Consider the following 24,716-nt stretch of genomic DNA (forward strand, 5'->3'; position numbering starts at 1 on the left):
ACTTGTCTACATCTCTACCTAGCTTACTTGAGACCACTATTTTAAAGACTAAAGGAAGAACCATTCTAAGCCCATGCTGTACAACAGTTTCAGTGCCAAGTGGTTTTGCATCTCCAGGTAGGAGCTAGTATATGGCTGGATAGGCAAACAATATCCCTTGTACAAACATGTCTGTTTTGAGGGGCAGTGAGTGTTAATCCTGTAGGCTTAACTCATCTTGCTCTAAATTCCTGCTTCAATATGCCCCTTGAACCTGCTGCAGTGACTAAGGCTTAATGCCTCAGTGCCAATTTATTGCCAAGTAATTTTATTTATTCTTACCACGTTCATTATTCTAGCAGCATGAGGCATTCTGGGAACAAGTTGGCCTATCCCCTCTGGAGCAGAATACAGTTTTATTTCATACTTTTACCTGAAGCATTTTTCCCTGCATCACAGCAAAAGGAAATACCCCTTGCTTTACCAGCTCACTCAGGCTTTCACAGCAAGTTTCATCCTTGCTCTAATCAACTTGAAAAGTACACCTGCAGCTGGCAGCTTTCCGTAGGTGTGTGTGCCTTGTACTCACCTGTAGGTACTGTAATGAGCAGTGGCATTTCTCCAGCTTGAGGAGGAATCAGCTGGGGCCCTTTCTGCAAGCCATTCAGCCACACTGCCTCAGCTTGCAGTTGCAGCTGTGATCTGGGATGTCTTCTAACTTCTGAGCATATTCCCCTCTAAGGGTGTTCTTCAATACATTTTCCTGTTTGCCTTCCCCATTGTAATGGCTTTAGTCTGTTCCTGATGGATGCAGTGAGACTGACGGGGATGAATCGGTGCACATGGATAATGAGTCTGAGAACTGAAGCTCTGTGCCGTGTCAGTATCGAGTCATATGGCAACTAATGGCAATATGAGCAGTCAAGTGCTTCCTACTTGTACTCTCACAAGCATAGCTTTGAGGATTACTTGCTGTGAATATGGTGACTCTTATGTGATTATTATCAGTAATAGCCCAAACTGAAATTTAGTACAACTTAAGGGCTGTCATCCCCACTAAGCACAATCAGAGCAGCAGTCGGTTTTGCTTGATAGGATGTAGAACAGGCCTACCTAATGTGAACTTACTTTGTGCTTCAGCAGCAACTAGTCCAAGCAAGCAGCTGATGAAGGCTCCCAGGGCAGATAGCAGCAAAGAGCCACCCCTGCTTTCATTAGCTACTGCAAGGTTTTGTGACTTGGAGGAGTACAGGGCAGTGGGCAGCCATATTAAACAAGCTTTCCTTTATCCTGTAGCATTCCTTGAGTTCCATAGTAGCTCTACATGTCATCCTCATCCCTCTTACATAAATATATTCAGTGCTTTTACTGCTTGATGTCAAAGTAAAGTTCTGTATTTCTCTCATTCTTTTCAACTTTACTGCCCTGTCATGTCCTTGACAGCACGCACTGTGTATCATGGGCACTGGTTCCCAGACTCAGCGGAAAGAAGGAAAGCAACTCCTGACCTATGTGATTATGCAAAGTGGAAAGGAACAGCCTTCATGCTGCCAATTCTTCAAAGATATCTTGAACTTGCCCTGTACGGCTTTTTCACGAAGAGATTCTTTTGCACATTGGCTCAGTCAGTGCTATCTTTGCTGCATCTTACTGGAGCTCTCTGATGTTTTGCTTCTTTCTAGACAGCTTTACCATAGCTTCAGATTTGGAACAGAGCTAGCATCAGGTAATGTACATTGGCAGTTTATGCAGTAGTTGAGGAGTAATTTTTTAAAAGCTTCACAAAGTCAAAGCAATATCACAGACAGTCAGCTGATGTGCTTCTGCTCCATAGGGCAGGTTCCACTAGCCATTATAAATGGAGGAAGATGCAAAGCATAAGGAATGACATACATGAATTCAGGTTTGAGTTTCATGAGAAATCCATTAACAGTTTCAGAAGATGCCTAGGAAAATGCTGCTGCAATGACAGGATATAAAAGGGAAAAACCACGACTTCAGGGCACCTAGACCTCTGTTGTCAGGGTTCGGTCTGCTTAGCTAAAGTATTTAAACTCTAGCTTGTAAAAATACACAAAATGACAGATACAATGTCTTTTATTTTTACAAAAAAAGCTGGTAAAAGATGATGTAAATAAAAGTGTAATGTGCCCCTAAATAAAACTACTTATCCCTGGTAAATACTAATTAAATAATTAAGAACACCATCTACAGTACCACAAAACCATCAAAATAATTCAATTTTATCAGGGACAGGGGAAAAAAAAATACAGTGAATATGGATGTGCCTTGACCAGTTACAGAACTTGTTAGGATAACATAACTACTGTCAGCAGTCCAACAGTGTGCACAGTGCCTTCAATTAATGCATTTCAGCATAATTACATTTCTAGTGGGGTCTAATTCCCCCAAAAAGGCAGAGCTAAGAATTTCAATTCTACATTTAAACTCTGGAATTAGAGCCCATTAAAAAAAAATCACAGTGGGTAAGAGATGTATATAAAAATACTGGGTGTTCCTTTCAAATCACAGGAATAGTGGGACTACATTCTTTTTTCCTGGTTTTTTTTTCCTCTTTTTTTTTTTTTTTTTTTTCTACAAAATGCTATTGGTTTCAACAGAATCCAGTTTGTTTTATGCTACAGACTTTTGACACTGAACTATGAGTATATTGCCTGTTTGCATGTTTTGGTAGTCAGTCATTTTTTTTTTTTCTATATAGTCCCAATTCCTTAGGCTGCAGTTGAGTCATGAAGACGCATATACGTGCATTCAAACTCTTCAAACCCTGCAGACCACTCAGACTGCAAGTACTGCATGTGACTACCACGAGGGAACCTCCCTTCCCCTCATAGCTTTATACACCTACTGTTTTAACAGTGCATTGCACAAATTTACAAGAAAAATACTGGTTTTGCACTATACAGTTTCTAGAATATATACAGAATAAAATAAGTTAACTTCTAATGAGAATTGTTGATGGGCAGCATATATCTTTAATATACATTTTAAAGTCTCTGCAGGCAGCTACTTTTTGGTTAGTTGTTATCAATATTTGTAACATAAGCACTGGTCAGAGAACTGAGCAGCATTCCAATAAAGTTAACAGATATATTATTTCTTTTAGAAACACTGGGAAATCCCAGTTGAAAATATTATTAAATGTCCTAACATTTACACACTATGAGGATTAGATCTAATAAAATAAAATTTCTTCAAAAATAATCTTGCAGCTCTTTTAAGCATGCTCTGAGACCTTATTTAACAATCATCCATACCTTCAAAAAACAAACTGTCACATAGCCATACATTCTAACTCACACACATAATTTCCTTATTACAGACAACAAAAGCAAATAAAACGCTGAGAAGTCAATGGTTTTTGCAGTCGTAAGTCATTCTACTCATGTTGGACCGCACATTCTTCATGACGTTGCAAAGTGTCTCGTTAGGTATTAGCTGATGATTATATCTACTGCTGCTGGGAAAGCCAGGAAGCCTTGCAGGTCTTCAGCCAAAATAAACCAGCCTTGATTTTAGCCTCATCCCACCTGCAATACTGATTCAACCTGTAGAGGCTGTTACTGCAAATATCATTTAGAGTTCTGTTACAACAGAAAATAATGCATATGTATGCATTACATTTAAGCCCTTTTCCTTTCATGTAGTTTTTATAGATAAATTTAATAAAAAAATACTACTGCCACTCAGGCTGCTGTGTAGAAAGAGCAGTCAAGTAGGATGTTCACTTCAATTTTCAGATTTTTACTTTTGATGGAACAGTTTCTTGCTGCGATAAAATTGTGTTGGTTGTCAGGATTGCTGGAAGTTTGTTTTTATGTTTTTCATGAAAGGTGCTCAATAATAGTCTGAAGTGTCTTCATCATCAGTTCTTTTCTAAATGACAGCTGTTCAGAATCCAGTGCTGACAAGATTTATTCCTGTTCTCATCTTCCCTAGAAGCTGATAGGATTGCACCATGCGTAGAGACTCTCGAATTTCTAGATTAAGTTCCATCAGCTTTGAGCTGGCCTCAGACATGTCTTGGTTGGAGCCTACAACTGCGAAGCTGCCGGTCTGGCCAAGTGTCTGGTGGCGGAAATATATGTGCAGCAGTGTTTGAACTGGGTCATCTTCAGAACTGCCGAAGATGTCGTGGGGCCAAATAGATCTGTAAACACACAATATGGATTTAAACATTAGAAAAATTAAATGTTTACATATTCTTTAAACAGACATTTGAACAGAAGGCATTGGAAAATGCAAGAGAAATGTTTCTTCCATAGAGTCCTCATAATTAACTATCATTTCTCAGAGATAAATTCTAAAGAACAAGTACTACTAGTATTGCTTTTTGTTCTTAAATTGCAAAAGCTTTAATGAAACAACAGTGCTTGTCCTTTTTGAAAAGGACATCCAGCAAGAGCTGAGAAAAACCTGGAATAGTGCCTATCCCTGTTTTTAATTTAAAAAGGTCCACTAAGAAACATCTGAAAGCAATCCTTAAGCACTTACCTGAAAGCCTTGACCTGTGCTACAGCTGACACAAACTCCTTGTTTCTCAGGGTTTCAATGAGAGAGTGAATAGCTGTTTCTGTGCTAGCTTGGGAAGCCTCTGCAATTTCAACTTCTTCAATACCACTGTCAGACGCAGCCTCAGCCTCCTTCAGACAGCTCTCCAATAGAGCAAGTTCTTCAGACATGTTTATGACCTAAAACGAGTATAAGTTACCTTTTCTTGTTTAAACATTATTTTAAGCCAATTTAATTTTCAGCAGATCAGATTTACATTCCCCCCCCTTACAATAATAAATGAGAAACAGAAAAAGTACACCCAAATATTTGCTGCAGTTGTTCAAATATACAGGTAATTTAATTTAATTTAATGGCCTAAGCATCCACATTATGTATTTGGGCTTTTCCCTGATGATGTTTCCTTCCTAGTTCTTTTTATATTTATTTCAAAACCCACATTTTTCCTTACATTACCTAATATCAATTAAACTGACAAGAAGAGTTAAACACTACAGAAAAGTACAGCAATGGTGTAACTACAAGGACAGCTTAAATATAGAGAAAAAATCAAGACGACTGGTAACCCAGCAAAGGAACTGTAATGCAGCCCGTATATAACAATGCTGTCTTTGGCTTTAGCATCAACGCATGAGCAAAACACGAGGGCATCTCTCAGAACATGATTCTGCATCTGACTAACTTAGGCAAGCAGTGGGACTGATGTGATGCCAACCTTCCACAGCATTCTTCAAACAGAAACAAACTTAATTACATTCTCTACTAAAATATGAGGAACAACCTTTTCTTTTTTCCTAGACTACTCATAAACCAAAGACTTTGACCCAGCTTTTTCATCTTCCTCACTACTATATCAAGGAAGACCCAGCCTATTTTTAACCTGTTCCCTCTGTTTATTGTATTTCAGACCCAGGGGAGAACTTTCAGAAGACATTTTTAATAGCATAATGCATACAGATGAAGTCAATTAACTTCACGTACATACCACATGCACAACCGAAGGACACCTTTTACTTCTGAAGTTACTACAACTAAAAATCAGGCATAAAACATCTAGAACGTGTTACTAACTATGCTTGGGATGGGAACCAAGGTTGCAGAGGAATTGCACGGTGGCTGCAGTGACACAGTTAAATAAATCAGTTGGTAGCAAGTGATGGTGTTTGCAATAGGAAACACCAGGAAGATGGAAAGGGGCTTCATCACAGAACTCTGTTGAGTGGAGGTGATATGCCTTGATTGTAGCTTGATTAGAATACACCAGGAGCACTACTGAAATATTTAAAATCCTCATCACTGGACTCCCCGCATGCCTGGTTTTTTAAAAGCTTTGAAGATGTACAAAAATCAACACAGATAATTGAACATCTCAGAAAGTTCTTGTAAGGTCTACTTAAATCTCTTAATAATTGGCTATAAAACAGCTGGTACCCTCCTCCAGTTTCTAAAAAGATGTCCCACTGATTAAAATGTTATCGAAGTGTATTTTAAATTGTTTGACTTTAAAATGTCAACAATTACAAGCTAAATGGCATGATTTTCATTACCTCTGCTTCTTTTTTGATTGTTTTTACTTGACTGATGAGTTTGCAATAGGCTTGGAACAGAAGCAGTAACTGAAAATGCAACTTGTATAGCCTCCGACACAACTCCAGCTCCTACAAAAGTAAGCAACAGTGTTATATTGAGGAAGTGAAAAACTTCTACTGTCCAGTACAAGAAACAATAAATCACAATTTCTTCAATACGGAATGTGCAAAATTAAAAGTAGGTACTTGGTTACTAAAGAAAATGCCAAAAATATGTAGAGGCTAACATAGCAAGAAGCTAATGAAAAGCAGATGAAAGCTTCATTGAGTTCTAGATTTACAGGTAGCCCCTCTCACACAGATTTAAGGTTTACTTTTTAGTAAGTTGCATTTTCCAAGAAGGGGCGTGGGGTGGGATGTAAAGTGATTCAAAAGGCATTTTGAAATGTCTGGATCATTACAAGATTTCATGTCTTGAAAACAAGACAGTGTTTCATAGATCACTTTTATTATCGATATTTTACTGTTTTAAATTCAAAATCTAATATCTGTAAGATGCAGTTGTGGTCTGTAAGTATGGAGTCTTTCATAACCATGACTATTTCTATTGCATAAGCACAGTATGGCCCTTAGCTTACACTGCCTGATGACTTAGGGGAGAATAATTCTATTCCTGGAGGCAAGAATAATGTTTCCTTTATAAAAGATAGCTTTTATTCTATTTTAGAAAATACCACATCATATATTCTTAAGGAAATGAAATAGCAGCATTAACTTATACATGTCTTGCTTCCATTTTTATGTATCTAAAAAACTAGTCAAAAGTGCAGACAGTATTAATACTGCTTTACATACAGACATAAAAGCTAGTGCTGATGGAATAATCTTTATAATGTTCTACTATCTACGGGACCCTATTATCTACAAAGGACCAACAGTTCAATGGGTTAGATGATGCAAAATTAAAGCACACAGCATTTCTGTAATAGTCTATGACAAGACACCATTATTTCACAAATGGACGAGACAGATGAAGACAATTTGGTGACTGGCATAGTTAAGTATTTGATAAATCAAGAACCATCACTTACTGCTAGAATTTCCATTTGCTAAGCAAGAAGATGAGCAGGTCACAAAAATACAAAGAAAGAAAAAAGAGTAAGAATTAGTGTAGGAAATAATTATAATTAGGGTAAAAGATGTCCCAGGTAAAATGGAGGAAGAAATACAAGTAACATGCTCCAAGTACACCCTGAATGTAAAAAGTTAACAGACTGAATTTGAGATGAAACTACTTACAGCTATAACTAGAGATAGATAACATTGGCTTTGATGTCCCACAGCGTAAGTAACACACAACCCTGGTCTTTGTACATTGTGTAGTCTGAAAGGTCACAAATTTAAGGTAACCAAAATCAAAGACATTCAGATCTGGACATCTCTGCAATGTTTCTTACTTGTTCTGTACTACTAGAGTTTAAGCACAAATAATGCCTTCTAAAATTTGAAATGTAACATTAATTTAGATTCTGAATTCAGTTTAGAAAAATTCCTGGCTTTGCTAAACTCAATTTTCAACACCTCTGAGAGATTTCTGTAATGTAATTGCACTTGGGTTTTAAAAGCTATTTCAGAAAAACGTTTGGGAAAGAGGGACAGGGAGAGAAATCATCAGAAAATACACTTCTCAGACTTAGGGACATGAACTTCTGTGCTTTGTACAGCACTTAGTGTGCCGGTGCCATTTAAGCATATACAGTGCTCACAGCAAACCAAATGATGGAATATCCTGATTTGTAAGGAACCCACAAGAATCATCAAAGTCCAGCTCCTCGCCCTGCACAGGACAGCCCCACTGCACCCACACCATGTGCCTGAGAGCAAAACATATGAAGATGCAACTGATGTCTGATTCCAACAGACAGAAGCAGTTGAGCTTTACTAAGCATATGACTGTACACGATGTGTATAATAAATTATATATGATGTAATGAACAGGCTATAGCATAGCACGTTTGTGTTACACTGCATGTTTTTGTTCTGCACTCTGTGCTGTTATATACATGGCACAATTGTTATATAAGCAAAAACTTCTGATGCACAGAACACTGTCAAGATTTTGAACTGCTGAAGTCAATATGAATTTGATGACTAACTTTAATGAAGCACAGAGAATCAGATTTGAGAAATGGCTGAGTTGGCTATTTAATAATTTTAGTCATTAAGTTCCAGTGTTCTTAAAGCCAAGTCTCATTATTACTGTAAGCCATAATTAATCTCTTTCCCCCAACACCTTGATAGCTACTTTTAAAAAATTTGAGAGAGGTTTTCTTTTAAAAATATCTTTGTGCTGCTTCAGTGTCTTTCACATACATGCTTACTTGAGAAATAATCTGATTTTTCGACCTGCCTGTCCTGTAGGAACAGTCTAGCCAGAGTCCAGGTGCATTCTTTCAGGCTTGTGTGTACTAATAGCATGAATTGAATAATTAGATTTACTTGCTGGCAATGCACAAGCCAGAACAGAATTAATCTCACTATTTCTTAGCTGTATGGACCATAGTGCTAAAAATTAGTAAGAAAATCTTGTTTGTGTTAGTGATTGAAAAATATCTGTTCTCCTGAGCAAATTTAGAACTTCTGTAAATAGTGTGTATTTATGAAGCAGGATAAGAGGACTCTGCCTTCTCAATGGATATTACAATGTTTTTAACTGAACCTGCGAGTATAAGCAGCACATAAACAATTACCAGCATGCCTCGCAGGCTAGGGTTGACAACCAAAATGAAAATAGGTCCCCCCAAATAATCAGTGTGAATGGTCACATAAACTCTTTTTAAGAGGCTGTCTTCAAACCCTGCAGAAACAGGGAAGAACAAGCAAAACTGCCTCACTTGGAATCTTGGATTTTCTCTGTACAAGCTATTTGAAAGCCTGCATGTCGCTTTTCTTCCATTTCTTAGTTTCCCTATACAGTGGGAACAGTAATATTTGCCTTCATGGTAAATGTTAGAGCAGCTTCTTGTGTATACAATCAACATTATAAATATGGACTGAAATACATAAATGCTGCTTTTTATATTTATATAACATTTACTGTATTGTAATAGTAAATGTTGCTTCCTATTTCTAAACACGTACTGGTCAGTATACAAAGATTTAAACCGAGTATAAAATGCACTGAACTGTGTGTTCATAGGCAAGACAAAAATCCTTGCAAATGGTAGCAAATTATTTTGCTGGTTTTGCATTACCTCTGCTTATCTTCATGATTTCTTTTTTAAATGTGTCAACTTCAATGCAATAAAAAAAGCAACAGCATATTATCATATGTTTCACTACTCTAAAAATTCAGGTGCATTTTGTGATTAAATGAAAAAAACCCAAACATACATACATATATGACAGCAAAAGAAAACTGTATAAAAGAAAAAATAGTCCAAGGACACCACAGACATTTCTGTTGTTGAAGACTATATTTTCAGCAGCAGAAACATGACCAAGTGCATCAATGAATAGAGTTAAGTTGAATAAAATGAATAAAATTCCTCCTTTCTCAGCTTGGATTTGGGAATTTTAGCAAAAGATAAGTTCATCTGCTACCTGAATTCTACTTTCTTACATCTTTCACTTTTCTTATTACAGGACTTCAGATGGCAGATTCCTTGTACCTACTAATGTCAGTTTTTGGATTTGCTTTTTTACCAACAGTGTCAATATTATGCAGCTATTATATATTTTAAAAAAACCCAGTCCTAGTCCACTTGGGGAAAAGCCATCACTTCCCATAGCAATTAGTAATATTAACATGGATGACTGCCATGCAGATACATAGAAAGTGTTCAACTAGTATTAATAGGTTACTGCACCTATTGTTAGATGATATTTTGACAGAAGTGTTTTGTGAGCTTTTTGCCATACTCTTACTTTACTCCCTGTTCCTCTTCACCCTAATAATGGCTCCAGAAAGGTCTTATGTATTTATATATTACTAATTATATTGAATTCCCTAGAGGTTTTTGGGTAGACTGTTTATCTGAGCATATAATTAGAATGCTAATCTTTTTTCCTTCTAGAAGCAGCAGCAGAAAAGCAGACTTGCTAGTACACAGATGGTATCTAGTCTGCTTATCTACTCAGTGTTATTAAGTCTAGAACCCAAGGTTGCCAACTTTTATTAAAAAGACCTGTTTTTATTAGACTACCACTTCATAAGATTCTGAGTTTCCAAAAGATAGGATGATAACTAAAATGAAATGCTTTTCATGCATTTTTAATCTCTCTACAAATATTGGAATTTTTGTGCAATAAAGATGTTTTTAATCTCATTTCCTGAGACTCACAAATGACATACACCTACCTGGGCATCTGTGTTAGTGCCATGAATACCATCATCAGTACCAAATGTTCTTTTGCAATCTTCTAGCCACTGCAAAATAAATATAATCAAGATTAAACATCTTCTGAAACAGAGCACACTGAAGACTGTGCTAAAACTGCGTAAGACATTTCATCAAGTCTTGCACATTCTCGTATTACATGAAAAATTGTGATATGAAATCAATTGTTTACCAATGCTGTTTGCAGTAATGATATCCACTCTGATATATCACTTGTATTTTTTATTGTGTCCCTTCTATTGTAAATTTCCTTCATTATCCAAGATGGAGATAGCACACTCCAGCATAAATACTAACCTCTTGTTGAATTTGGATACTGTTGCAGTGAAACGTGTGGGAGGGTGGAGGCAGAAACACCCCTTTTATTACATGAGATCATATTTTCTCTTTACTTGCTGCACAAGGTTTACCCCAACGTAATTTATCAGCATTTAAAACATAGCACTAATTCACATTAGAGAGTAAGCCTGTTCTATTTCTTGTGACTGCTTTAGAAACGGAAGGAAATAGAGCTCTCCTGTGTAAGCAGTAGCAAGTGCAGGTTTACTGGATGGAAAGAAGAAACCCAAATGCTCCAATGCGAGTTTAGCATCCCCTGCAGTTCATACAAGCCAAGGAAATGAAGTATTCTTGCATTACACAGTGCGAACCTGCAGATTCCACTCAGGGCTGTATTTAACCCCATTTCCTATAGCAGACAACAAGTTTATTATATTTATTATATTTATTATATTTATTACATTTATTATATTTATTATATTCAGTGGGCAAGGTCTTCTATCTTTAGCCAATCACGTAAATTTATCAAAAACTAACCTCCATGTGTCCTCCATGTGGCATTCACATGAATATCGTGTTACTATAAAGCATTTAGAGAGTTAAGTGTGTTCTTGGACAATACAACCTGATCACCTCACTGAGACAGCGCCCAGCATATTTTTCAGTACAGCACAAACAACTGCAAGCATGAGGTAATTTGTGTATTACTGAAATGGGAATGTATCATGTTGAGATAAAGTGCAAAATGTCTTCTGAAATGAAGAACAGGCTCTATACATCCAAGGAAAAATAATTTAGCATACTGCATGTGTTTGATATCTTGAGTCTCAGAGGAAATCTTAGTGACCTTTTTCTAACCTTTGTCTGATGCAAGAAAAAGAAAAATGTGATTTCCCATCTGCTCAATTTAATAAAGGTTACTTAGTGAATTAACTAGGCCTGTGTGCTTATCAAGAGGAGAAATGGAATTCCCTAAACACCATGGTGCCAGTTTCAATTAGTGACATGGATACCAACATACACAGCAAATCTCATTTTATCTTTATCAGACAGTGTCCATCAGTAATGATGGAATAGGTTTGCACTGGAACAAATAACATCAGCAATTGGGAAGTTAGTATTTATTTTCACACACTGCCCTTTTAAGATCTTTTTTAAATCTTAAAACCAGTCTGAATAAAGGGTGTGCCTAAAATGCTATGATAGGTATACAACTTTATATTTTCTATTACATTTATCTGATTCAGTAGCCTTGTCCCTAATACAGACATGAAGTCAAAGCAGTTCCCTTGCACGAAAATAGAACAATAGCTCCAAAAAGGTCACAAAATTATTATGCTAATAATTTTTACAGAATATACGTTCAGCATGGTAGAAATACCTAAATTTTCTCTTTGGGAACAGCAGTAGATTGTGTGACAAAATAACCTTCTTGATATGTTTACTTTACATCAATTTATGTTTTCCCCATATATCTCCTACAAAGATACATGGTGAAGTGTTGCTGAAAGCATAACACAGGGAAGTCTGGGATTGCTCTTGATCAAAGCACAGGCTGGTTTGCCAGAATAACCCCTAAACAGATGTGCTAAACCAGACCCTGTACAATAGGTACCTTTCTGTTGTATCTTGATGCATAGGTAAAAGAGCCCAAGCCTCTTACTTTTTCAGTCTCATTCATGTGAATGCTACTACACCACACAGCACGGCAGTGACAAGCATCCTCTATTAGAGTAAACTTTAAAACAATTTTCATTAAAGAAGTTAACGTACAGAATTTTCCAGTGGTTGATTCTAGAGGATACAAGATTAACATGCAAATTACATTTATTTAACTATCTGTTAATTTATATTTACTTTATTATACAGTAGCTAAACCACTTGGTTTGATCATTTGTCTGCATGTTTCTATGAAGAAAGCAAGGATCTGGAATGAGCTCATTAAGCATTTTGCCTTCAATACTTTCGTACTGAATAGGATACATAGCACAATTGTCTGCAACAACAGAAATTCAGATTTTACTTCAGGAAGTCTCGCTGAATCATTCCCTCTACTCTGCTTAAGAGGACAGAGTAAGAAACCTGATAAAATCTAAGAAAGAGCTTTGGAAGATTTATATATGGCACATGCTATATAATAAACACACCAAAAAAATGAGGACCAACAGCTAAAGAAATACTTCTAAAAAAGTTTTAGAAACATTAATTATCTGAGATAATTAGTCACTACTTTTAATTTAACATGCTCAATAAACAGTTAAATAATGCACTAAATTATCTAAATTACATTCTATCAAGAGTCAGAAAGGATTGGTCAAAGCTAAAAGTTTCTTCTTCTGCAGTACTGCTGCTTTATATTTATAAATTATTAAATAAAAACAAAACCCTAACAAAATGTTCTCAGTTATTTCAGAACAATTCCTTTCACCCTGTGAACCTTCTTCCTGCTCCAGTCACTCACAAATCCTGTGGCAGAAGACAGGCTGACCACAGAAACATGTTACTGGACTCCCTTTTGACAGCTCCACTACAGAAAAACAACACTCCTTCACTATGATACAATGACAGAGGCCATCAAACTGATACCCATATTTGTTTACTAGTAAAATAAAATACAAAGAAGTTCCCATGTTGATATGATACCCAGCAGCGCAAGACCAGCTAAAAAAAATAGATTTAGTGAATTCATGGTGATCTGAAAGGGAAGTAATTTAACTTGTCATACTTTGACAAATCAACCAAACAATAGCATTTGTTATTGCTATGATAAATAGGGCTGAAGAGTTGATGTAAAATTCCTCCATGTTTGTATAGTCATCATTCTAAGTACACACAAGAGTCCCTTTTTACCCTGCCTCAGATCTTCATGTCTGACTGTGGGGCAAATTATTAGCCTCTCTGTGCCTCCGTGCTGCTCTCTAAAATGAATAAAATACATTATCTTCTCTTAGGAATGCTGACAGCATTATGCATTGGATATTGCCAGACATTAAATATTACATCTAGGAAAACAGTGTTAGTCATTAGATGACAACTTTGTTTCTGATTAAGCCTACATGGCAAAATGTACCTCACTATATTAGACTAAATAAATTGGTATTACCGCAGAATAAGGCAAAAAAAATGCAGTAACTCTTTAGCAGAAATGCTGGCCTGGCTCCTAGAAACAGTTTATCTACACTAACAGGGCTGTGTGGCATACTTTAGCATTGGTTTCGAGCAAACTGTGTTTCTTTAAAGATCCTTTCCACAAAAAAGTAGATGTCTAGTCTATTCAACAGATGAGCTGTCAGCAGTCTTTGCAAGGCAGAGGCCATAATTTCCTAATAAACTCAGCATGATCAAGAAACATGGAGTCACTCATGCTGCAAAATACAGCTCTGCCAAGATATCATAGCTTGAATTCTGGTTCTGTTTTGCATCATTTAAACTTGCCTACACAGCTGTTGTCACGGCCTATCAGGCTGCTGAGATCAGTAAAATTCAGCATGTTCAGTTTTCCCAGGAATTATCATCTCTCTACATCAACAGCTCACATATTCTCTCTCTCCCTCTGTTTGCAAAACTGATTATAGATCCATGTTTTCTTTTGGCTCTTGAAATAGAAATCTTACCTGTTTCAGTTTTCTGAAGTTAGTATCTTACTTTCTGAACTTCACACTAAAGTTCACAAAAACAAATATACAGACCCTTGCTACAGAAATTTTCAAATTTGTGGTTCTTGGGAAAAAGGATATAACTACAAACATATACCTTGAAAGCTAAACTGTATTATTCTAAACAACTGACATAAACATGAGCCTCAATGAGATCTAGCTGTAAGATGTGCCCTAAATTTATGCATCTACATATGACGTAGCTGTTTAAGCCCCCATTACTGTCAGTGGAGATCCAGTCATTAAGAGGAAGTCCAAGGAGTTACTTAGCTGAGCAAAAAGTTTATATTAGGATAAAAAGCATTGCTTTCTTGATTCCTTTTAATGTATTGACCTGATCATTAAATGCTATGGGTGTTAAGGCACTTCATTCCCATATAGACAGTTACCTGTAAATGTCTTAATCTGGCAGTGAATCCTACCCTTCTAGTCTAATAAAATAAGCCAATACATTCATAAGAAAGAAATACCATTATTCATTGATATTCATGTTAAAAATATCTGAATATTTTTAAAAGAGGACTTTTAAATTAAGAATGCACTTTTCCCACTGATAGTGCAATGATATATATTCAGTTTCAGAAATACGTGCAACAAAAATGAGCTACACATAAGAAAAACACCTCAGGTTCAGATTATACACATAGAATACTAGTAAGAAAAGGAAACAGGATTTTCAGAAATTTTCTCCCACAGATACCTGTGGGATATCTCCCACAGATACCTTTTAGTTACCTGTGTTGAGAGATAAGGACCTGTAACAATTTCATGATAAGTAGGTTCTAATATTTCTGTTTTGAAATGTAAGAGACTCACCTGTTCTGCTGCCTCTCTTTTGACATTATAGGTATCCAAGTGTTCTTGGAGCTCTAGAACACTGAACTTCAATGTTTCTAGCAGGCCACAAGACAGTAGCTGGAAGATAAAAGCAATCACCTCTGAAGCCATGTAACAACTGATTATAATACATATAGTTTAACATCTAAACTAAATAATATGAAATCCCAAGTCCACATTTGGAAAAACAAATTAGAATTAACTGGGTACACATCATTTGTGACACCTTTGAGTAAATGAACTAACACATGTGACTATCTGTTAAATCACTGAAAAACAGTTTTGATTCCAAAATAAGAAGAGCAGTACCGAGTTAACATCTGAAAGAGATTTCAAAGCGATTTTTAGATTTTTCATAAAAAAGAACATTTGATACACACACCACTAGTGAAAGCAGAACAGTCTGTAGCAGGAAAAAAATGTACTGCTGCTGGCGTGCTCCTGTAGCAACCTAAGGAGCATCCACTGAGGGTTACTTGCCCTTTTCAGTATACAAACTATACTACTTAGAAAAGGCTTCTTCAGTCTATAAGAACCAGAACCGTCAAAGCAAGAACTCTGGATATTTGAAGAATTTTCTACCATTAATGATTTCGCCTTTTTCAACATGGTTTCAAAATCCCTTTTTCCCTCAGGGGCTGCTGCCTCAGCTTTGTTCCACAACGTTTCTCCCTGTAGATTTACTTTCACGTAGGTTTTTCTTCTTAATCCTTCTCCTGCCACTTCCTGTAATAAACACGCCTCTAATATGATGCTTCCTCCCTCACACTGGTCATCCCTTGCACACATTAAGAGCTCTGCACTTCATCAGTGAGAAATAATCTGACAAGCAGGTTCATTTCAATTAAATTATTTGGAAAGAAAAGATTTATTTACACAGTATTTGTTAATGTAATAACACTACGGTGTGTTTGTGCATACATACGCATGTACACAAACACATAAGTCTATATATTTATATGCATATATGTTATATTCATTATTCCTTTTAATATTTGTATTTTTATTTTTATATATGTATTTACTTATTTATTTTTTAAAACACACATACTATTCTAGATAGACACTAATATAACTCTTCTTGTGGCTTCTTATCCCAAACAAATTTCTTTTTTTTGGTTAATTTCTAGTGCTTTAAAGTGGTCTAAGTTAAACAAAAAACATTAACACACAGTTCCCTTGAAACACACTATCTGTATCATGCTTTTTAAGTCCTCGTATTCTTAAGTGAGAGCATAAGAATTGCCCCTTAGCACAAGGTAAAAAACCAGGTCAGGAGAAGACTCCCACACTGGGTCAAGGCCAAAGATGCATCTATCTCAGCCCTGCAGCTGACAATGTCTAATGGCAGCTCCTTAGAGAAGGGCAAGCATGTGGTGACCCACCTGCCCCAGAATGCTTTCTTAGCCACTGTCAATGTGTTTTGTTCTACATATTCAGGAAATCTATCCAGGGCTATTTCTTTCATTAATTTCCTTAGTTGCTTTTTGAAAACATGAACAGACACTGTAGAAAATGACAGCATTTAACAGTTTGATTATGTACCACATGAAGGATCTTGGTTCTGTATGATTTGTAAGTCATTGCTAGCTTAATCTGATTATCCTTAACATCAATTAAGACAATAATAAAATAATTTCTATCACTTATCCATCATAATCAAGGTATCTGTGGACAGATTTCTCTTCTGAAAGGCTGAAAAATCCTAGCCTGTATATTCATATCTTAGATTGAAGTCATTCCACATATTTTATAATCCTTGTGATTTTTCTTGAACCTTTTCCAGTGCAATTGCATTTCCTCTGAGATCAGGGGACCAGAACTTGCCCAAAAATTCAGGATGAAGGTATATTTGGGATAGGTATATTAGCTTGACAGTGTTTCTTGTATTGCTGTCTCCTTTCTTAATAATTCTAGCATAGCTTTTTTTTTTTTTTTACTGCTGCTGAATATTGAGCTGATGTCTTGAATTATTATTTTTTTATAACCAAGATTTCAACTTGTATGGCAACAAACAACTCGAAGTCTTCACTGTATGTTTCTCATGCATCACTGAATATATACACAAACAACACAATACAAAAAGGCAAATTGCTGCTAGAGAAGTAGTCTTCCTCCTTCTTATCTGTGCAGACAACATAGAATAAAAACATGAACAAGCAGGGAAGGCAAAAAATAGCAAGGGAATTTAAGTGATATCTACTATCACTGAGTTCCCTCACTGTTCACTGTTACAGCTGGAGGTTACTTTGTGAGAAAATGCATTTCTAACCTTTGTTTTCACATATTGATGATACATAGGGGCCGCTTAACATTTGAATTCCTCTATGATTTCAATTATAAAGAGTTTCTTTTTTTTTCGATGTTAAAAAGTTATTTTGTATGTGACATAAAAACATTTATGCACATATTCCAAAGTGTAAGTTAAAGATTCTTACCGTTTCTGCATCCACAAAGACTGTTGGACATTCTGAACACAACATCATCACTTCCAGAGAACTTCTGAATTTTGTTCCAATGCGCTGTAGACTTTCACCAAGAAAGCTGACTGAATCATTTGTTATAGATACAAACTTTCTTTGAATGGTCTAGAAATCAAATCAGAAAAACATTTATTTTACACTGCATTTTACTACTCCTTTGGCTTTTTACATTAAGAATTTCAGAGCAAATTTTCATCATGATAGCATGTATTTTTATCACTAAATGACAAACTAATATGTAATTTGCTCTGAATTTTCATGTAAAACTAGCTCCAGAAAATGCTATCAATCCTGCACCTATAAAGACAATTACTCCTTTCACATCTAGGCCTTTAGCCTCAGTATAGCTGGATGTCTTTATGCAGTACAAATTCATTTTGAAGTGTTTGTGTTGCAGAAAATTATACACTCTGAGAGTGTGTAATAGAGTTTTATGAGCCAGCATACAACCTGTATAGCACAAGCTGTGTCCATAACTGCCACCTTCATAGATAGAAACTGTAGGGTTTTTATCTTCTTCAGTAATCAGTCCTATATATATATATATATATAATGTTTGATTTTGCAGACTGTCAGCTCGGCCTAATATAATATTATGTGCTGCTATATATTATTTCATAAATCCTAGAAGTTACATACTATAAATAAACTATATAAAGATTATATTTACAGCTGCACAGTTAAACACGGTATAGGAACCAGAAGGCAAAATGGAAAGGTTTAATCAAAATAAGGCCTCCAGAGTGTCATTTAATCATTTTAACCCTCCTCTGCACCCAGGAACAACTCCTCAGGAATGCTTCTTTGCCCATGTTTGAACTCTGGATTGCTACTGTACATTTTTCCAGAATATCCACCTTTCCAGCTGACTGAGGGCTATCCTGTCAAGCCACAGAATGTTTCAGCCTTCTCCCTGGCTCCCTCTTTAACAAACACAAACAAACACCTCTCCTTTTACCAATTCCAGGAAATGAATGAATGTGTGAAAAGCAACTGTAGCTAAGCTTTGGTATAATACAGAGAAACCAAATCCCTGATGTGCAGATGAAGCAAAAAGACAAAAGTCTACAATTAGTAACAGGAATTTCATGGCACTGTGGCAAAATACTCTGTTCAACTAAAAATGGAAAATTGGGTATAGCTGTGTAAACAAGTTACTCCATGGATAAGGTAGAGTATGAATTCTTCAGATTTAAGTTACTTCATGGTTCTAACTCTAAATCTGCTCATGCATGCTGGATAAAATATGTGCTGGTGTGGGGCTTTCATTTATTATGACATACCAAAGAGCAGGCCAAATTAATACTAGAGATAAGAGAAAGGACTGGAGTCATAAGGTCTTGGTCTATAGTTCTGAATCTGCTCTTAGCTCATTTGGCATATTGCCTGTAAATAAAATGGATTAATTAAGCTTCTCCTATCCCATAGGAATTTGCAAGGAATCATTACTTCAAAAATGTAAAAAAACCCTCCGCTACATATAGGGAGGAGGGAGCCAGAAAAATTAAGCCCTAGGCATTTTGTGTTGGATATCTGATCTATGAGGTAAATAAAGTTAAAAGAGGCATTTGAAACATCCAGCTTTAGTGGATCTCCTGGTGTTTCAATTATTTCTCTGCAGAAAAAAACCCTTTTCTCACATGACAAATGCAAGATAAATTCATTAATGTTTGTCATGCTGTGATCCCATCATAATGACTCCCACAAAAAAAGCGGGAGGAAGACTTTCATTCTGTAATCAACACACAACTCGGGTGATGTCCAAAAAATAAAAGAAGGGATACAACCTGAACTAAGAGCTTACAAGAAACATTGAACTGGGTTTTTTTGAGCCTTTTCTTCTTTTTATTTCCTGAGCAGAATCACTCCTAGACAATAACTACATCAGATATCACATGGAAAAACAGTGTATGACAATTTAATATTCTTCTAGCAATGTGTCTTTTTTGTCTGCTTTTGATTTGCTTTCTAAAGCTTCTTGCTACCGTAACCTTGTGGCTCTTACAGTTACAATGAGAAGAACAGTCTTAAAAATAGGAGGAAAGGATCTCAGATAAGCGATCATGCACTGGCAATTCACTGACCTGAAACAATCTTGAGAAGACATGAAATGTATAGACAGCACATGATCCATCTGTATCGGACAGCATCTGATTGACGTGGCAGCGCCAAGCTTGCTCTTCATCATCATATGCCACTGGCTGGAAAGCTGCCAATATGGCAGAAAGAAACGGCGAAGGAGGTGGGGAAGTTTGTACTTCTGGGAAACCATCCTGATCTTCTTCATCTTGGCTACAAATAACAAACAACAGAATTTAACTCCTCAGCAACTTTTTTAGGGGAAAAAACCCCTTCATTTTGGTAAGAAATAAAAAATAAGAATTTTGGATTCAGAGTAGCATTTTGTAAAATAAATAATGGATCAACTAAGGTAACTATGAACCAAGAAAAGAGTTAACAATCAAAACCTTTTGCTACTTCAATATTAAAAATTGCACATACTCTCAAATATCTCCAAAGTTTATTAAAACATGTAAGTTCTAAGCTTATCTACAGACAAAGGGCTATCTGTAGGTTATATGTAACTATATAGAGCACTGTATATACAGCACTATATATATACACATCACTCAGCAACTGGCATTTTTTTCTTGTCCCCAATAACTGAATTAACATTCAATTCTTCAAATCTTTATTCATCTGAACAGATGGTCCACCAATACCTATAACAAATTTTGGCCTTCCTTAAGGGAAACACAAGAGCTCATTTAGCAGTGTAAGACTATTTTATAACTGTCTTAAGTAACATAAGCAAATGGAAATAGATCGAAGCACTTTAATTTTTATGGTCAATCAATTTAATGGAGCACTCCGCTGTCATACTTTCCATTAGGCACCAAACATCCAATAAAAATACACAGCTATAAGTTAATCAATGTTACTACTTACAATCATTAACTTAATGATTAGCTTAAAATTTTCTGTATTACAAGGTATAATACATTTTGACATTTCTTCTTGTATAACTGAACTCCTGCAGCAAAAATATGCATAGGAGGATTCTAAGTACACAGATAGTTTGTTAAAATAATTTTTTCAATACATACTGTTTTTCTCTATAACCACTACCTCATTCACTGCAGCGCAATGTACACCTTAAGACTTAAACATGTCTTGAACAAGAAGTGTGGGTGCTGTTTTTAGATGCCTTCATTTGAGTAGCACAAAGCTCAAAAGCTAAGATGCAACTCTTTTGAATCTAATCTGTAAGCAAAGTTTCACGAAGATCTTCAGATATTTTCTAACTAGTATTGTCACCTCTGCCACTCTTCACACTAGAGCTATGGGGTTTTTCATTTGCTTGCTTAGTGTAAATAAACTGAAACCTTAAGAGATTTTTCAATTGCACATGAGGGAATAAACTGCTCTTAAATGGTACCAGCCTTTAATTCTCGCAAGGCCTACTGCCGCAGGTTGCACATCAGAATCACAATGCTCAACTTAAACCTTTGCAAATGACTTGGTCTTTTACATGTCTTGTGCTCCTAAAGTGATCTCTCTGACAGATTATATGCTAGGTCTATATTCCTATATACAACCAACTCTCTGTATTATTCAATCTAAACTTCTGAACAAATTTTACGTATGAACAAGCCTAAGAACAATTCGGATTTTTTTTTATTTTATTTTATTTTGCTTTGCAGTTTTCATTTGGAGTTTTTGTTTGTTTGGGGTTTCTTATTTGTTTTCACTCCTTCTTAGATTGTGACCTTCAAGGAACTAAGAGTTTCATTTTAAATATGACTTAACCAGCTAGGGCTAATTTTAACTTTTCCTCTCCATATTAAAATGGAAAAATGTAATTTTACTTTAAAATGTTTTAGAAATATACAAGAGACGATTAATCTTAACAATGAAAATAAACCCAAATTCAAAGACAAGCTGACATGATTTCTACAGAAGCTCTGATTCTTAAAAAACATAAAATAAAAATTACATTTTCCCCTGTTCTTCTCTGTCTTTGAGTGGTGCCGTAATTCAGAGCAGTTCAAGGGCTTTTCCGTGTTATACTGCTTGCAGCTACTGCCTGCCAAGAAAATGGGCCAAAACACTCTCTGACCTTTTTTCACATTTCTATGCTGCTGCTGATGAAAAGTGCTAGATTTCTTTTACTCAAGGATTCTTGTATTTTGCTGCACAGCTGTTTTACCTGTACCAGAAACAACTGTTGAGCAAAGTAGTGAGCTGAATTGCTACAGCAGGCAAAACGAGTCAACCAATTATTTTGGATATGCAAACCAACATTTTATATTCTTGTATGATGGAGAGTAATGGAAAGCTCCACACCAGAAGAAAGCCTACTTTCTTTGATTCATGCACCGATAACATATAATTTCTTTTACTTATAACAATATTAATCTTACCTAGACAAACCAGAGAAGTCAGCTTCTTCTTCTTCACATCTCTCATCTAGCTCTTTCAAAGCAAGAGTGACATCCTCTTCACAGACAGATTCGGAGTAGCTTTCAGGAGCTCCTGCCTCTACCAGTTCTGGGGGCTCTTCCAACTCCAGAGATTCATGACAGGCCAGACAGTCTTGTTGTTCGTGTAGCAGATATGACCCAGTGTCTTCACCAGCAGTGCTAACCTGTTCATCCCTTACTGCTGAACTGCCTTCCTGTGAATCACACATACTTTTATTACTTCTATTGTCAGGGCTTATGTATTCTAAAAATTGTTTTCAAATATCCATTTATCACAGAATATTCTCAGTTGGAAGGGACCCAGAAAGATCATCAAGTCAAATTCTTAAGTAAATGGCCCATACAGGCCTCAAACCCATGACCTGGGTGTTACTGGCACCACGCACAAACCAGCTGAGCACGTCTCAGGGTTTATACTTTAACTGTTCAGCTCTTTGCCTTCTTCACGGAGTTTTACTTGAGCAAAGACAAGCAATCTATTTATAATGCTTATAACTTCTGGTAAACATTAATATCTTAGAATGTGACTTATTTAGAGCAAATACAATATCTCAAATACACCAATTTAAATCCGTTAAGAGAATACTGACAGAAAAATAAGCAAACAGCTTCGAACACTGAGATCAAACACAACCAAGACTTTCGTATTTTACTTTTCTAGGTAAGGATCAAAATGACTGCCTTGTGCTTGCCTTGGGAGTCTACAACGAGTACAGAACATTTCTTGTCCTTTCCATTCTCCATTTTAACAAGTTCCTAAAGCATAGCTAGTGAACAACAGTGTAATAGATGAACAATGGAAAAGGGACATTCCACTGTTTTTATTATTTTTATATTACTTCTAATATGGGCAGCTTAAGGGTTTAACCCTGAATCTCTAAATGTAGGCTTTTAATCACTGGCAATTCCAGAGAGAGCATGATTAAACTCAGGTAGGTAACATCAGAATGATCCTTTCTCCCTTCCCACTTCCTGCATTAGCATTATTATATTCATTAGCACCACTATGTTGAACAGAGGAATTCAGATTTATTTAATTTATGATGAATTCATCTGAAACCTTTAATTGGATTTCCCTGCGGAATAAAAGTAACACTTGCTATTTCCTAAAGGCACAAATTATCACATATTTTCATTCTTAGTGTGCTGATCTTCCTTTACTGATATATCAAAGGCTGGTGAACAAACCTTTGGTCAGCCTCTAAGCAGAGACATCATTTTGTGGTTTTCATCAATCAAAACAGATCCTCTGACAGAATAAATAACTGTACACATATTAGAAAAGACAATTCAGCTTTAAACAGAAACATATAATTTTCTTGCACAGTGATCCTAACCATAGCTTACTTCCACTGTGGTACTACTTGATGTGACACTGCTGTCATTTGATACAGCTAATGACTGCCCTTCTAATGCTTCTTTTGTTAAAGTTAAATCTGGAATTTTATTGCACAGAACAGTCATTTTGTCCTACTGAGCAGCTAAGGCACACAGAAATGTAGAACACTTTTACAAAAACCACAGCAAAGTAATTTGGATTGAACCAATGGTCCATTTCTGTTGCAGACGTTAACACAGGATACAGACCTGCACTGGTCATGACTGGTAGATGTACATATGAGGGGTACACTTTTTGAAAATATGCAAATTACTAGTTAATAAATTTACTGCCAAGTTAGTCTTCATAGTGACATGACTCCTGTTTTCCAAAGTTTTATGTGTATCATTGGACATGACTTTACCAACAGGAATGTTTTTGAATATCTTAAAAAGGTGATTTATATAGTTACAAAATTAACAATATCACAGCACCTTAGGTAAATTACTTCTAGCAAACCATTCCCTCAATAAATCTACAGTGCAAGTGAGTAAAATAGAGAATCATTTTAGTCAGAAACTTATTGGACAAAATTAAAAATATTTTTCTATGCTAGACTGTAAATTCTCAACTGGAATGTGAAATGTCTTTTTGCAAAGTTACATGCTATTATTGGGAATCAGCCAAATACATTTAAGTAAACTATTTATTTAACTGGTCAGCATCCCTTCAAGAAAAACAAGGAATTCAACTGCATCTAACCAGCACATTCTTGTTTTTAAATAATGCCTTCAATTTTTTTCATATTGTCTTAGATAAATTTTGATATGTATCTTTTATATTAAAAACATTTTGATAACTGACAGTTGGCTTACATATGGCTTGTGTTAAAAGAGTTTTTATATATGAAGTATAGTATAAGAATTCAGAACAAAAGTAGTTTTATTGGTGTCAAAAGTATTTCAAAGTGAGTTAATAGTGTGTGTATTCTCAAACTCATTCTGTTAAAAAGCATAAAGCCAGCTCACTCTTTTAGAAACAAAATTCAACCAGGTAGCTAACTCTTGTAGAGAGTTAGCAAACATTCTGAATGTTTGAACTGTACTTGAAGAAAACCTAAGTATTTTTCCAAATCTCATATTCTAACAAGCACAAAATAAACCTGGGATACACATCACATCTAGTGAATGCATTTGTATGCACTAGCAGTATTCCTTT

General features: G+C 35.8%; 1 protein-coding gene across 5 annotated transcripts in view; it reads right to left on the minus strand.

Annotated features, from left to right (window-relative positions):
- Positions 1-2,058: 2,058 nt before the first annotated feature.
- The window catches only part of FRYL (FRY like transcription coactivator), a 122,714-nt gene continuing 100,056 nt past the window's right edge, over positions 2,059-24,716 (minus strand). For 4 of the 5 annotated variants that reach the window (XM_050337577.1, XM_050337575.1, XM_050337574.1 and 1 more), the window contains 9 exons: positions 22,121-22,374; positions 19,781-19,988; positions 17,652-17,801; positions 15,193-15,291; positions 10,402-10,470; positions 7,133-7,150; positions 6,060-6,170; positions 4,495-4,691; positions 2,059-4,150 (listed from right to left, as the gene is read on the minus strand). In XM_050337577.1, coding sequence (XP_050193534.1) covers positions 3,892-4,150; positions 4,495-4,691; positions 6,060-6,170; positions 7,133-7,150; positions 10,402-10,470; positions 15,193-15,291; positions 17,652-17,801; positions 19,781-19,988; positions 22,121-22,374 — 1,365 coding nt within the window. In that variant the 3' untranslated portion in view covers positions 2,059-3,891. The remainder of the gene's footprint in view (positions 4,151-4,494; positions 4,692-6,059; positions 6,171-7,132; positions 7,151-10,401; positions 10,471-15,192; positions 15,292-17,651; positions 17,802-19,780; positions 19,989-22,120; positions 22,375-24,716) is intronic. The other variant, XM_050337576.1, reaches the window with a different exon arrangement.

Source organism: Myiozetetes cayanensis, unplaced genomic scaffold (assembly GCF_022539395.1).
Source record: "Myiozetetes cayanensis isolate MyiCay16 unplaced genomic scaffold, myiCay2020 scf7, whole genome shotgun sequence".
Taxonomy (NCBI): Eukaryota; Metazoa; Chordata; class Aves; order Passeriformes; family Tyrannidae; genus Myiozetetes; species Myiozetetes cayanensis.